We start from the raw sequence: 15,063 nt of genomic DNA, 5'->3' as shown, positions 1-15,063 counted from the left end.
GGGGGGGGGGGTTGGGGTGGGGGGGTAGGGGGAGGGGGGGTTGGGGTGGGTACGGGGAGGGGGGGTGGGGGGGTTGGGGTGGGGGGGGGTGGGGGGTTGGGGTGGGGGGGTAGGGGGAGGGGGTGGGTGGGTGGGGAGGGGGGGTGGGGGGGTTGGGGTGGGGGGGTAGGGGGAGGGGGGGGTGGGGGGGGGTTGGGGGAGGGGGGGTGGGGGGGGGTTGGGGTAGGGGGAGGGGGGTAGGGGGGGGTTGGGGTGGGGTGGTAGGGGGAGGGGGGTAGGGGGGGTTGGGGTGGGGGGTAGGGGGGTTGGGGTGGGGGGGTAGGGGGGTTGGGGGTGGGGGGGGGTAGGGGGGGTGGGGGGGTTGGGGTGGGGGGGGCAGGGGGGGGTGGGGGGAGGGGGGGGTTGGGGTAGGGGCAGGGGGGGAGGGGGGGGTGGGGGGGTTGGGGGTAGGGGGAGGGGGGTAGGGGGGGTTGGGGTGGGGGGGGGCAGGGGGGGGTGGGGGGTGGGGGGTTGGGGTAGGGGGGAGGGGGTAGGGGGGGGTTGGGGTGGGGGGGGTGGGGGGAGGGGGGGTTGGGGTAGGGGCAGGGGGGGGAGGGGGGGTGGGGGGGTTGGGGTAGGGGGAGGGGGTAGGGGGGGGTTGGGGTGGGGGGGGGGGCAGGGGGGGGTGGGGGGGTGGGGGGTTGGGGTAGGGGGAGGGGGTAGGGGGGGGTTGGGGTGGGGGGGGTTGGGGTGGGGGGGTAGGGGGAGGGGGGGAGGGGGGTAGGGGGGGGTTGGGTTGGGGGGGGTTGGGGTGGGGGGGTAGGGGGAGGGGGGTAGGGGGGTTGGGGTGGGGGGGTAGGGGGTTGGGGTGGGGGGGTAGGTGGGGGGTGGGGGGGAGGGGGGTGGGTAGGGGGAGGGGGGTAGGGGGAGGGGGGTGGGTAGGGGGAGGGGGGTAGGGGGAGGGGGGGTGGGGGGGGTTGGGGTGGGGGGGGCAGGGGGGGTGGGGGGAGGGGGGGTGGGGGGGGTTGGGGTGGGGGGGGGAGGGGGGTGGGGGGGGTTGGGGTGGGGGGGGGCAGGGGGGGGTGGGGGGAGGGGGGTGGGGAGGGGGGAGAGGGGGTAGGGGGAGGGAGGGGTGGGGGAGGGGGGGTGGGGGGGGGGTTGGGGTGGGGGGAGGGGGGTGGGGAGGGGGGGTAGGGGAGAGGGGGTGGGGGAGGGGGAGGGAGGGGGGGTTGGGGTGAGTAGGGGGAGGTGGGTAGGGGGGAGGGGGGTGGGTAGGGGGGAGGGGGGGTGGGTAGGGGGGAGGGGGGGTGGGTAGGGGGGAGGGGGGGTTGGGGTGGGTAGGGGGGAGGGGGGGTGAGTAGGGGGGAGGGGGGTTGGGGTGGGTAGGGGGGAGGGGGGGTGGGTAGGGGGGAGGGGGTGGTTGGGGGAGGGGGGGTTGGGGTGGGGTAGGGGGGGGTGTGGGGTGGGTAGGGGGAGGGGGGGTTGGGGTGGGGTAGGGGGAGGGGTGGGTGGGGGAGGGGTGAGTAGGGGGAGGGGGGTTGGGGTGGGTAGGGGGGAGGGGGGTAGGGGGGAGGGAGGGGTGGGGGGAGGGAGGGGGGGTTGGGGTGAGTAGGGGGAGGGGGGGTTGGGGGTGGGTAGGGGGGAGGGGGGGGTGAGTAGGGGGAGGGGGGGTTGGGGTGGGTAGGGGGGGAGGGGGGGTGGGTAGGGGGGAGGGGGGGAGGGGTGAGTAGGGGGGAGGGGGGGTTGGGGTGGGTAGGGGGGAGGGGGGGTTGGGGTGGGTAGGGGGGAGGGGGGGTGGGTAGGGGGGAGGGGGGGTTGGGGTGGGTAGGGGGAGGGGGGGTTGGGGTGGGTAGGGGGAGGGGTGGGTGGGGGAGGGGAGGGGGAGTGGGGTGGGTAGGGGGGAGGGGGGGTTGGGGTGGGTAGGGGGAGGGGGGGTTGGGGTGGGGTAGGGGGAGGGGGTGGGTGGGGGAGGGGGAGGGGGGAGTGGGGTGGGTAGGGGGGAGGGGGGGTTGGGGTGGGTAGGGGTGAGGGGGGGTTGGGGTGGGTAGGGGGAGGGGTGGGTGGGGGAGGGGGAGGGGGGAGGGGGGTTTCCCCCTGCTCCCTCCGCCCCATTAAACGCCCTCATCAGCAGTGGCCACAGCTCCGTCCCAAACTTCTTATAATGCTCCACTGGGAACCTGTCTGGACAAGGCCTCCCCTGCCTGCACCACCTCCATGCCATCCATCACCTCCTGCAACCCAATCAGGACCTCCACATGGTTTGGGGGTGTCAGCCCCTCCTCCACCGTGGGAAATTCCAACCCATCCAGGAACCCCCTCTTCACCCCCCTCTCGGGGACTGCGACTCGCAAAGCCTCCTATAAAACGGCCTCAACAACCCCATTCAACCCCTCAGGATCCATCACCACCATATCCTCTTCGTCCCTTACACTACCAATCTTCCTAACCTTCTTCCTCAGCTGATGGGCCAGCATCCTACTTGCCTTCTCCACATATTCATAAAATGCCCCTCTAGCCTTCCGTACTGCCCACCGCCTTCTCAGTTGACACTTACCCAAACTCCATCTGGAACCTCTGCCACTCCTTCAACAACCCCTCCTCCGGTGCCACCGAATACCTCCTCTCCACCCTCCATCTCCTCAACCAGCCTTGCCCTCATTTTCCGCTCCATCCTCCCCCTCATTTTCCGCTCCATCCTCCCCCTCATTTTCCGCTCCATCCTCCCCCTCATTTTCCGCTCCATCCTCCCCCTCATTTTCCGCTCCATCCTCCCCCTGTGCGCCTAAATCAGAATGAATTCCCCCTAACTACAGCCTTGAGTGCCTCCCACAATGTGGTGGCTGTGACCTCCCCCGTATCATTCACCTCCACATAACCCCGTATGACAGCCCTCACGCGTTCGCACTCCCCCCTCATCCACCAACAGCCCCCACATCTAACCACCAGCAAATCCACCCAGCCCCCCCCCCCCCCCCCCCAATTAGCAATGCATATCTAAATCCTCTGCCCGTGCCCTCCCCGTATCCCTGGCCCTCCCCCTGCACCCTATCCCCATTCTCTGCCGTTAGTGGCTGCAGTTAGGAATCAAATATGTTCACAAGAGTTTAGTTCTTGTATATGGTAGTGTAATGTGCAGTTGCTAAGGGAGTGCAGTGCACTTGCAGATAACATTGCAGGGCCTATATCATTTTTGCACTTAACTGTTTTTTAATATTACATGGAGTGAACTGAATTGGTTGAATGGCATTTGCGGTGTTGGGCGGGATGGGGGGTGGCCTCAGTGGATGGATTATCCTCTCGACTGGCTGAAGATGGTTGTGAATATTTCAGCCTCACCTTTTGCAATCAAAGACTGGGCTCCATCATCATTTGAGGATCAGTTGGTCCATTATCCACCACCATTCATGACTGGATGTGTAGATTTGCAGATCTTTGGTCTGATCTGTTGGTTGTGGGATTACCATAAGTCTGTCTATAGCCTGCTGCTTCTGTTGTTTACCATGACTATAGTGCTGTGTTGTAGCTTCCCCTTTTTAGGTATGCCTGATGCTGCTCTTGGCATGCTTTCCTATACTTCTTTTGTACCAGTGTTGGTCTCCTGGCTTAATGGTAATGTTAAGTGAGGGATATGCTGGTCCATGAGATTATAGATTGTGATGGAATACAGTGCTCCAGCTATGATGACCAACAGCACCTCATGAATGCTGTTTTGAGCTGCATTTTGAATCTATTGCATTTAGCACATCGGTGGTGCCATACAAAATATTGGAGGGCATTTGCTATGTGAAGACGGGACACGAGCTGTGTGTGGTCATACTGTTGTTGTTAAATGCTTTTTCTACTAGCCACATTAATAACACATACCTGCATGCAGTCAGATGATGAGCTGTTGGTTGAAAATTTAGTTTCTAATGCCTTTCTCTGGTTTTGTGCTGCAGGCTTTGCAAGTGACAGTGTGAGAAAATAGCAGACCTTTGACTGAAGCTGCTGACCTGATGTATCCGGAATCAACTACAGATTCTCCAGCTCGACTTTCCCTAAGACAGACCGGCTCCCCGGGCATGATTTACAGGTGAGGCACATGCTCTTAAGTGAGTTGCAGAAGTGCAGGCTCTCTGGACATGATTTAGTGAGGTACATGCTCTTGAGTGTGAGTTTCAGATGAGGCACTTGCATGTATATGATGCCTTTAATGTAGAGAAATATCTGAGGCACTTTGCAGAGGCATAAGGAAAAAAAATAGCACTGCATCAAAGGAGGTGATTTTAGAAACCGTGACCAAGATCTTAAAATAAGGATGGAGAAAGCCAGAAACGTTTAGGTAAAGAATGTTGATGTTTGATGCTGTACTGAAAGGTGCCACCTCTAATAGTGTAACACTCCACTAGTTATGCAGTGAAGTGACAATCTAGATTATAGACCTAGGACGGCATTCTCCGTTGCCCGACACCGAAATCGTATTTGGCGATCGGGCAGAGAATCCCCCTTTGTGACTGAATCGGGGCCGGCGCCGTTTTTCGGATGCTCCGCCTGCCGCGTTAGCGCGTCGCTTTGAGGCCCTCCCCTGGTGCTCCGCCCCTGATGGGCCAAGTTCCCGACCGCGCGGGTCACGGGGGAGTTTTCATAAAACTGGTGTGGCGGCTGCTGACTGCGTCCAACACTGCCACAGCTGGGCGGGAGACATGCTGTTGGCGGGGGGGGGGGGGTTTCCAAAGGGTGGTGAGGGGGTCTTCAGGGGGACACTATATGGGCAGCCGGGTCCGTGTGCGGCCGGCACCATGTTGTACGGTGCGTGTGCATGAGCGGCCACGAACCCGGCAATTCTCCGGCCGTTTATGTCGGGAAAGGCGGGTGTTTTATGTGCTGCGGCTGCTTGCCCCCCACTGGGCGGAGCGTTGGTTTTTCATTGTAAAACCAGACATATCCTCCAGACATAGTTTCAAAATCGGAGAATCCAGCCCCAAGTCTCTAGTATGGGGCTTGAGCACATGACTTACCAAGGAAACAAATGGAGTTGAGAAACAGATTAACCATAAGCTCATTGAATGGCAGAACAAGCTCAAGGCACTGAATGTCTTACTCCTGTTTCTGTGATCCTTCTGACTTGGACATGTTGCTAACTTGCTGTTGTCTCTTAATTTGGCTCTGTTTAATTACGTTTGAACTTGGCCCCAATTAATTGGGCTGTTTCCCAATCGTCCTTATCGATTTTCCTCCAATAGAGGGGTGGGTTCCCTGGTTGCTGGGCGTGTCCTAGGTGGCCGTTGGTCTGCTTTGTTTTAGTCTCCTCTGGCGCCGGGATGTCTGTCTTAGCATTGTTTACCTAAATATTGCCTTTTGTTCCCAGGGATGGCTCATTGGTATGTAGATGGTTCTGCAGTACCGGTCCTGTCTGAGAGCTACAGCTCTAATCAACAGACAGGCCTTGCACCTGCTTGCTTTTTCGGTATTGTCCAATTTTCCCTGCATTCTTTGCCAGTGTCCATTTTGTAATCGGGTGTGGCCATCCCAGATGGCTACAGACAGGAGTGCTACCGCTCAACCATGGCTAATGCCTAATCCAAAAGGCTCTAGGAGGTCACAAAATTGGGTGAGGTTGTGAAGGGATTGTAAGCGCGAATGAGCATTTTGAATTAAATTCTTTGGATAATGAGGAAAATTGGCAGCACAAGTGTAATCGGGGAATGGGGCTAAGGATGGGATATGATCCTGAGAGTAACATTTTGGATGAGTTGGAGTTTTATTTGCTGTGCGACTCAAGTGATTGACAAGAAGAGAATTCAGCCAAGTCCATCCTGAAGGGGATGAAGTTCCAGATTGGGGGTTGTCTTGACTTTCCATTGGTCTCCATATAAATCTGGATTTGTTTCGACATTAATTGGTGCAATTTTGCCATTCTTATGCAGTGAATCTTATAATCTTTGTGTTGATCTTTTTTGAGCTCTTTATTTGAGTAGAATACTGGTAAATGTGTGGGATCCGATCCAGCTGAGTTCAGGATATCATTTTGCAGTTGTGAATTGTGAGGTCTATTTAAATTAATGAACCTGGATGAAGAGCTAAGGTCCACAGTAGAGGATACCACCAATGTTAAAAATGCAAGAGAAAGCTTGTAAAGGTTTTAAAAACCTGAAGACTGAAGGAGAAGAGTTTGTGGCCCTCAAAAGAAGGAATCAAAGTAGGATTCTAGTCCACCTTGCTTTCAACCATTGATCGTTTAATTTTATAGTACAGGAATGGAACACTGGATGATTTAGACTACAATTATGAACCAATTGATTTCATAGAATCCCTGCAGTATAGAAGAAGGCCATTCGGCCCATCGAGTCTGCACCGATTCTTCAAATGAGCACTCGTAACCATGTCCACTCCCCCGTCCACCCCGTGCTATCCCCATAGCCCCATAATCTAACCTGCATATTCCTGAACACTAAGGGACAATTTATCATGGCAAATCCACCTATCCCGTCCATCTTTGAACTGTGGGAGGAAACCAGAGCACCCGGAGGAAAGCCATGCAGACGACGGGGGGCGGGGGGGGCGAATGTGCAAACTTCACACAGTCAGTAATCCAAGGTCAGAATTGAACCTGGTCCCTGGCGCAGTGAGGCAGAAATGCAAATCAATGTGTCACTGTGGCGCCCGTAAGTTGATAAGTTCAAATTGGCCTGAATGTTTGTGCAACTATTGACGTGACCTGAATAATGGTTGTTGAGCTTTTCTGTGCCAAACGTGAATTAGTAATTATTGGGCCAGTAGATGGAGCAGTTGATTCAGATTTAAAAAAAAATCATAGCTATAACTTGATTCTGTTGCACTTTCTCCTGCAGCCCACAAGAGGTCAATGTGTACTGCAAGTTTCAACCTCAACTGTAGAAACCTGTGGGCAGAAATTCTTGCTTTTGATTGAATATTATGATAGTGTTTTGAGTTATAGCTTTAATTTTTAAAGTTATGCTCAGTATTCAGTCCTATTGCATACCATTTGTGTAATAAATTTGCACATTACTTATTGGAAGTTTATGTATTTTTATCTATGTAATTTCACTGATTCATGTCTTGTGACCCACTGCCAGTTTTGTATTTTAAGAAATCTGACAGTATTTGTAAATGATAATGCAATATTTAACTTTAAAGAAAAAAGATATTTTATTGCAAACCTAAACAATAACAACAACACACATTCCAACAAAACAGAGCTAACAGTTTGTAACCCCCACCCCCGGTGATTAACTGCTCCTCAAATATCGTCATGAATGGCCTCCACCCTATCTCGAAGCCCTCTTCCAACCCCTTCAAAAGCAAACTTAATCTTTTCTAACCTGAGAAACTCGTACAGGTCTCCCAGCCAAGCCGCAACCCCCAGTGGCATAGCCAACCTCCAGTTCCAAAGTTCAAAAGAACCTGTTGTCGGGCAATCAGCGAGGCAAACATTGGCACCCTCTGGCACCTCCGAAACCCCAAAGACCGGCACCATGGGGTTTGGCTTCACCTCAGCTCCCACTATTCTTGATTCAAACCTCAGAGAGAGGAGATGCAGCTCCAGAAGAATTGTTTCTGTAGAATATGATTGAAGATGAGTTACCAGCAGGAACCAGACAGAAATCTGCACTGTCTACCTGCAGCCAGTATCAATTAAGATGCAAAAACTCCATGAGATCCCCCAGCCACACCGAGGTATTGGGCGGAGAAGCTGACCTCCAACAGAACCCGCCTGCGAGCGACCAACAAGGCGAAGGCTAAGACATCCGCCCCCGCACCCGTATGCAGCTCTGGCAGGTCTGATATGGCCGCTAGGGAACTGGGCTCCAAATCCACCTGTAAAATCTCTGACATGGCGCTGAATAAGGAGACCCAAAATCTCCCCAGCTCAGGACACACCCACAGCATATGGACATGGTTTACCGGGCCCCTCCCACGACGTTCACACTTATCTTCCACCCCCTAAAACAACATGGGCAGCACGGTAGCTTCACAGCGCCAGGGTCCCAGGTTCGATTCCCAATTTGGGTCACTGTCTGTGCGGAGTCTGCACGTTCTCCCCATGTCTGTGTGGGTTTCCTTCGGGTGCTACGGTTTCCTCCCACAAGCCCTGAAAGACATGTTGTTAGGTACTTTGGACATTCTGAATTCTCCCTCCGTGTAGTCGAGCAGACGCCAGAATGTGGCGATTAGAGGCTTGTGAAGTATTAATGTAAGCCTACTTGTGACAATAAAGATTATTATTAATAAGGTCCCAAACACCACCCCTCAGAAGATCTCCAACTTCTCGCAACCCCAAAACATGAATGTGATTCGCCGACCACCGTACAGACTTTACACATCCGTCCGTTACCCACAGGAAGAAACAACTCATCCGAGCCCGAGTCATGTGTACCCTGTGCACCTTTTCAAACTTAATCAAGCTCATTCCAGTACAAGAGAAAGTTGAGGTCACTCGCCGTGCTGCCTCACTCCAGAGCCCCCATCCTATCTCCCTCCCTAACTCCCCCTCCCACTTCCGCTTAATCCTTTCCACCAGCTCCTTACCCCGCTCTCCCATTCACCCATATATGTCCCTAATCCTGCCCTCCCCCACCTCATCTGGGAGCAGCAGCATGTACTCCGGTAGTTGGGGGAATGTCGGTAGCTCATTACGCGCAAAGTCCTGCACCTGCTCGTACCTAAACTCACCGCCCCTCAGTAATTCAAACCTCTCCCGCAACTCATCCAACCAGCGGATTTCCCCTCTTAGATCATATCCCTGACCCGCTTCAACCCCTCCTCCCTTCTACCGCCTATATATCCCATCCATTCCCCCAGCTTAAACCTGTGATTCCATACAGTGGCGTCAGCACCAACATGTGTCCCAATTTAAAGGGCCTCCTCAGCTGATTCCAGACCTTTACAGTTGACTCCACCACCGGACTCCCCATATACTTTCTCGAAGCGAGCAGCAATAGGGCAGTCACGAGAGCCCTCATACCCGAGCCCTTACAAGACTCCTCCAACCTGATCCACTCCGCCCCACCATCACCTCACCGTCTCCACGTTCTCTGCTCAATGTAGTACATCAGGCTTGATAGCGCCAACCTTCCTCTCTGCCTTTGTAACAGAGCCCTCCTCACCCTCGGCACTTTCCCACAAATTCTGAGACCAGCACCTCCACCTTCCGGAAAAAGGCCTCAGAGAGAAAAATCGGGAGGGATTAATAAACAAATAGGAACTTCGGCAGCACATTAATCTTTACCAACTGTACCCGCCCTGCCAATGTCAAGTGCAACGCATCCCACCTTTTAAAGTCCCCCTTAACCCCTTCCACTAACCCTGTCAAGTTCAATCTATACATTGTGACCCATTCATGCGTTACCTGAATCCCCAGATACATAAACCGCTCTCTTGCCACCTTGCATGCTAAAGCCCCCAGGTTTGCCCCTCGCCCCGCCGCGTTCACTGGGAACACCTCTATCTTCCCTACATTCAACTTGTAGGCGGAAATACGCCCCAAATCTCTCCAGCAAGCCCATAATTCTGCCCATGCTTTCCAACGAGTTCGCCACAAACAGCAACAGGTCGTCCGCATACAATGATACCCAGTGCTCTCCACTCCTCCTCACAATCCCTTGCCACTCCACCGATGCTCGAAGGACCATTGTCAAGAGCTCAATCGCCACACCAACAACGGCAGGCACCTCTGCCTTGTCCCCCTGTGTAACCCAAAATATCCCAAACTTGTTGGTTCATGAGGGAACGCTTACAACAATCGAACTCGCACCACACATTTCGGCCCAAACCCAAACCTTCCCAGAGCTTCAAACAGGTACCTCCACTCTACCAGGTTGAATGCCTTCTATGGTTCCATGGACACTGTCACCTCTGGCTCCCGTCCCCCTGGCTGAGTCATAATTACATTCAGCAACCACCTAATGTTACTAGAGAGCTGCCTCCCCTTCACAAAACCCTTTTGATCCTCAGAAACCACCTCTGGGACGCACCCCTCCAACACCCCAACAGCTTCGCCAGGACTTTCGCATCCGTGTTTCGCAACTAAATGGGTCTGTTCCAGTGGGACCTTCCCCTTTTTTGGGATCAACAAAATTAACGCCTGCTCTAATGTAGCCAGCAACTCCCCGTTTTCCACCGTCTCACTAAACATACCCACAAGGTGGAGAGGCCAACTACGTCACAAACTGCTTGTAAAACTCCACTGGGAAGCCGTCCAGCCCGGGGCCTTCCCCAACTGCATCGTACTAATGCACTCCATCATCTCCCTAAACCCCAACGGCTCCTCCAGTACCTGCCTCTTCCCGTCCTACAACTCTGGAAACTCCAACCCATCTAGAAACTACCCCATATCCTCCTCCTCCTCCACTGGCCCAGCCCTATACAGCCCCTCGTAGAAAGCCTTAAACACCAAATTTACCCTCTGCGGCTCCATCACCACCTCCCCTTCTTGGTCCTCACTTGCATGTCGCAACTTGCCTTCTCCCCATACTCATATTACATCCCCCTTGCCCTCTGCAGCTACCCCATCGCCTTACCCATTTTTAGCTGATCGAACTGCCCCTGCAACATCTTCCTCTCCGCCAACAGCTCCTTCGTGGGGGCTGCCAAGTATCTTCTGTCCACCTCCACTATCTCATCCAATATATGCCGGTGCTCCTCCCTTTGTCATCCTGTTCCTATGGGCCTTGAACAAAATTATTTCCCCTTGGACCACCGCCTTCAAGGCCCCCAGAACATAGCTGCTGATACCTCACCATTGTGGTTAAGCTCCACATAGTTCTTAATTACCACTCTCACCCTGCCACAGTCCCGGGTCCAATCTCCACCCTAGCCTCTGTACCTGTCCCGAACAATACCTCACATCTAACCAGTGCAGCGCATGGTCTGAGATCACATTCCCTGCACATTCCACCCCCACCAGCAGCGCCCGACTCACCACAACAACAAAATCCTAGAATATACCCTATATACATGTGAGAAGAAGGAATTCTCCCTTCCTCACAGGTTCCCAAACCTCCACGGATCCACCATCCCCATCCTTCCCAGCTCTTTCGCCATTCGTGACCTTCCTATCCACTTAGGGTTCGACCTATCCAACCTCCATTACACAATTAAAATCCTCCTGATCAACTGGTGAGAGTCCAGGTCCGGAATTGCTCCCAGTAGCTCTTTCCACAACCAACATCATCCCAATTAGGTGCATACATATTTACCCACAACACCGGCGTCCCCTCTAACACCCCATTCACTATCTGCCCCCCGGGCCTAATATCTAACTTTAATGGAAGATTGAAAATCAATTTCTTCAAACTATAGAAAACATGTTTAGTTTTATTCTGACTTGTTTAGTACATTACTGTGTACTATTGTGGCATTCCAGTGAGTGGTGTTTGTGCCTATGATTTCACATGTGTCAAGTTTCTAATCTCTGGACCCTCGGGAAATGAAGTACTCAATGGAAGCTCGTTCATTTCTCGCAAAGAGGAAATGGCTCTATTCCTCTTGTGCACCTCTTTAGTGAGATTTTGCAGTGCACCCCACAGTTGATTATCTGCTCTATATAGCAGAAGAATGGTACGTGGAACAGAAATGGAAGTCCAAGCAGGAGTAAACTTAATAAGCTGCCGTTCAGAAATAATTTTGTGCTGAGAGATTTTCAAAGCCTTTGCTGATTAGTATTTAGCTGCGAGAAAACAGACGGTTCAGGATTAATTGGTGGTTGGTACCCTTCAATGGCAATGGCCCTACCAACGTTTCTTTTAGACTTTTTCAATTTTCATTCGAAGATTTTATCGTATTGTGTTTCAGCATTCCCTAATTCAAAATTCTCTCTCAATTCTTGAAAATGTAAAAGCTAAAAAAATGTTGCGGTATAAATGTTCTTTTTAGCGCTTGTAGTTTTAAAGAAAAATAATTACATATCCAAAATGATGCACATAAATATCCAACCTTGTTGGAAATAGTTAAAGCATTTCAAATTAAAGGTAATTGTATCAGAAATGCAATTATTACAAACATTAAAATTAAGTTTTCTTGATTTAGCTTTATTTATGTTGATATATATATATATCCAAAATTAGAGTATGCATTTGGTCGTCTCATTTTTCCTAAATAAAGGAATCATTGACAAATTGATGGATGACCATATGGCACCCAATTCTTTGCACGCCAGTCTTTTCCCACTTATCCTGTCTTGAGCGGTCAAGTCCAGCATGGTCAGATCAAGGATAACCAGTTACTGATAAATGCTTCATCGAGAGGATTACCTTCATCGAGGAAGGTGATCCTCTCAGGGCCAGCACCTGATTTGCAGCAACAGCTTCTTCCAGGGCTTCGATATGGATCTTGTCTTTGGAATCTGACATTGTTTTGTGATATCTTGAGGGTGTGTAGTTTCTGAGCATGAATGAACAGAGGCACCTTTTAAACTATTTTCCCTCATTCAAAGGAAACACTTGTGGAATAAATTGAACAAATATTTCACAGAAAATGGTCAATTTATGAAAATTATAAATGCAACAAATTGATGAATTTGTTATGGTAGTTTAATAATACAAAATTACAATTGTTGCAAGTTGTACAAACTTCATAGAAAACCATATGTAGAAAAATATTTCTAATGTTGAAAAGTCTTTAGCTTCCCCTCCAATTTCCTATGTGTATTTCTGGGAGCAATGACATCTTAAATTCACAGCTACTTCTGTCCAGTAAAGACTGTGTCATGGTGACAGTAATATCCATCAAATACTTTGATGTGGGTCCAATCTAGCTGCAATCCCGGCCACACGCAGCTGCAGTGTTATTTTATGGTCAGTTTCCATTTTAAGGTTGCTGACCAATGCTATTTTCCATTATGACAATAGATCAGACCTTCCTCGTTGCTCAACCCACAAAAAAGTGTATGTCCCCTTTCACTCTCAAATCGTTTTTCTTGAGCATTGAACATGAAATTATTTGTGACATTGTAAGACTGATTATGGCAATTTAAATGTAACCTAAAGTTATTTTCCTTAGTCTCTGACTTTTGACTTGAGATGTAAGAAATTTCTCTCCAGATTTACAGATTGTTTAGTGTTACATCTGTAAATGAATCTCTGTGTCACTTTTTTCCCCCAGCTGAACAGTGGACATTGAATTTAATCTGCATTGTTCCCTCCACTGGGTTCTGTGCAAGCATAAGTAATACATAGAACTCAATATACTTTATTGCAAGCACCTGCAAAACTTGTGTGCAAAAGCTTGTGAATGAGGTAGTCACCTTGATAGATTATTGCGTTGATCTTCATAAAAGTATTTTGTTTAAAATGTAGGTGGCATTGGTGCAACTTTTAAGTGAATTGTGCACCAGCTTGCAATGCGAATGTGATATTTACAGTTTGTATTTTACTGATGATTTACATGCATCAAGAAAGTTACATGTTTATTTATAGCAGTGAAATGCAATAAAAGATATCATACTTTTTGAATCATATGTCCTCTATATTGTATCCATAACTCTGGGACCTACATCAGTGTTTTCCCATCTATGAGTACAAAGTAATTATTTCTTAAATCCATGTATAATATGTGCTAAGATTAATACAGAAAATATTTTCTGTTCCTTCTGTTTTAAAACATATAAAATATTATCTGGTCATTGCTGTTTGACGGGCATGCCGTTTGAAAATTGGTTGCAGTGTTTCCTATATTGCAACAATGGCTGCAATTCAGAAATGCTTCATTGGGTGTAATATACTTTAGAATAGCCTGAAATTGTGAAAAACACGATATAAATGCAATAATTTTTTTCTTTAATTCATCAATTGGGAATCCCATTTTAAATTGGGATTCAAATTTAATTAATTAGGATTTAATTAATGTCTCTCCACCCTCTCACTCGGTTTTGTGTTGGTGTTTGTAGCCAATAGAGCCATTTTACTTTGTATTCACATTTAATTGAAGTATTTGGTCCTTTGAATTTATTAAGAAATTTGCTCTTCTCCTTTGCTCATTGAGGACATTAAATTGTAGCTACTTGTGGCTTTTCTGTACCTTGTAGAGATTTGCTCAAATCAAGCCTAGACTTTAAAGGAATGCAGTAGTGCAGCTGATTTATATTAAAAATATGCTGTTGCCAAATGCTATTACCTAAAATGGACATTCCATTGATAAAATAAAATTGTAGTCTAATTTCCCTGCGTTGAGAGATGAGAAATGTTCTGGTGCTCTGCAAACATCATTGTTCTTTGATTTATGATATGGACTCTCTTTCTTTTGTTATGCTACCTGAAGTGCCCGATATGGGAGTCCGAAACGGCAGTTGCAGTTTTACAGGTACCTCCTGCAGGCGGTATATTTTTCAATCACACAGCATGCTTTCATTTGTGCTTCACTATAGTCTGCATGCATGTGCTATTTTGCTGTGTTCATCTGTACTATGTTTAGTTTGTATTTGTGCCATTGTAATGGTTCTCATTGTGGAGATGTTTTGAAAGTGAATTTCATTTGCACCTGACCAGATTTTGTTGCCATTACATTGTGTAGCACAGTGTTCATCATTGTAACATTATAAATATTATATCAAATGAGGGAAAATTGCAATATTACTAAATAAATCTAATTGATATGGGAAAGTTCTCGCTGCTCACTGAGGGTTAAGGATGTTGTTTGTGACTCATGCAATAGTTCAGCTATTTGGAAAAGTGAATATTTGTATTCTATATAGCAGGCCTTAAATTTTCTCCCTGATTAGTACTGAGTAAGCTGATCTCAGCTGGGCAGCACTTATGGTGCTACAATTGACTTCAATGATAACTGGATTAAAGAGGGGATAATCAGCCAGGATTCCCGCTCCCAGTAGTAGCCTTGTTGGAAATGAACATGTGGGCATTGTTTCTGCCTCAGGTTTTGACACCCTTTCAATTGAGGAGGTGCCTATATGAAACACTCTAGTATGTGAATAATGGCCACTTGGATGAGTTATGGCAGGAAAAGGGAATCAGGAGAAAATTGGAAAAGAGAGCAGAAGAAAAGTATAGCCAATGGCTATAAAATAAAAGAAAAAAGGCTAAAAAATTCAGAACTTGAATGTAAGGCTATAGAATTGAGATTTTGATTAAG

General features: G+C 49.7%; 1 protein-coding gene across 9 annotated transcripts in view; it reads left to right on the top strand.

Moving 5' to 3' along the window:
• Window positions 1–15,063, top strand: part of kcnab2a (potassium voltage-gated channel subfamily A regulatory beta subunit 2a) — a 341,966-nt gene that overhangs the window by 125,926 nt on the left and 200,977 nt on the right. For 5 of the 9 annotated variants that reach the window (XM_072478109.1, XM_072478102.1, XM_072478104.1 and 2 more), the window contains 2 exons: window positions 3,918–4,051; window positions 14,236–14,277. The exons of 1 other annotated variant lie outside the window; for it this stretch is intronic. In XM_072478109.1, coding sequence (XP_072334210.1) covers window positions 3,975–4,051; window positions 14,236–14,277 — 119 coding nt within the window. In that variant the 5' untranslated portion in view covers window positions 3,918–3,974. The remainder of the gene's footprint in view (window positions 1–3,917; window positions 4,052–14,235; window positions 14,278–15,063) is intronic. 3 more of the 9 variants (XM_072478110.1, XM_072478107.1, XM_072478108.1) reach the window with 1 other exon arrangement.

The sequence above is a fragment of the Scyliorhinus torazame genome, chromosome 16, assembly GCF_047496885.1.
Source record: "Scyliorhinus torazame isolate Kashiwa2021f chromosome 16, sScyTor2.1, whole genome shotgun sequence".
In the NCBI taxonomy this organism is placed as follows: domain Eukaryota; kingdom Metazoa; phylum Chordata; class Chondrichthyes; order Carcharhiniformes; family Scyliorhinidae; genus Scyliorhinus; species Scyliorhinus torazame.
The sequence above is the reverse complement of the archived record's forward strand: the minus strand, read 5'-3'. Positions and strand labels throughout refer to the sequence as shown.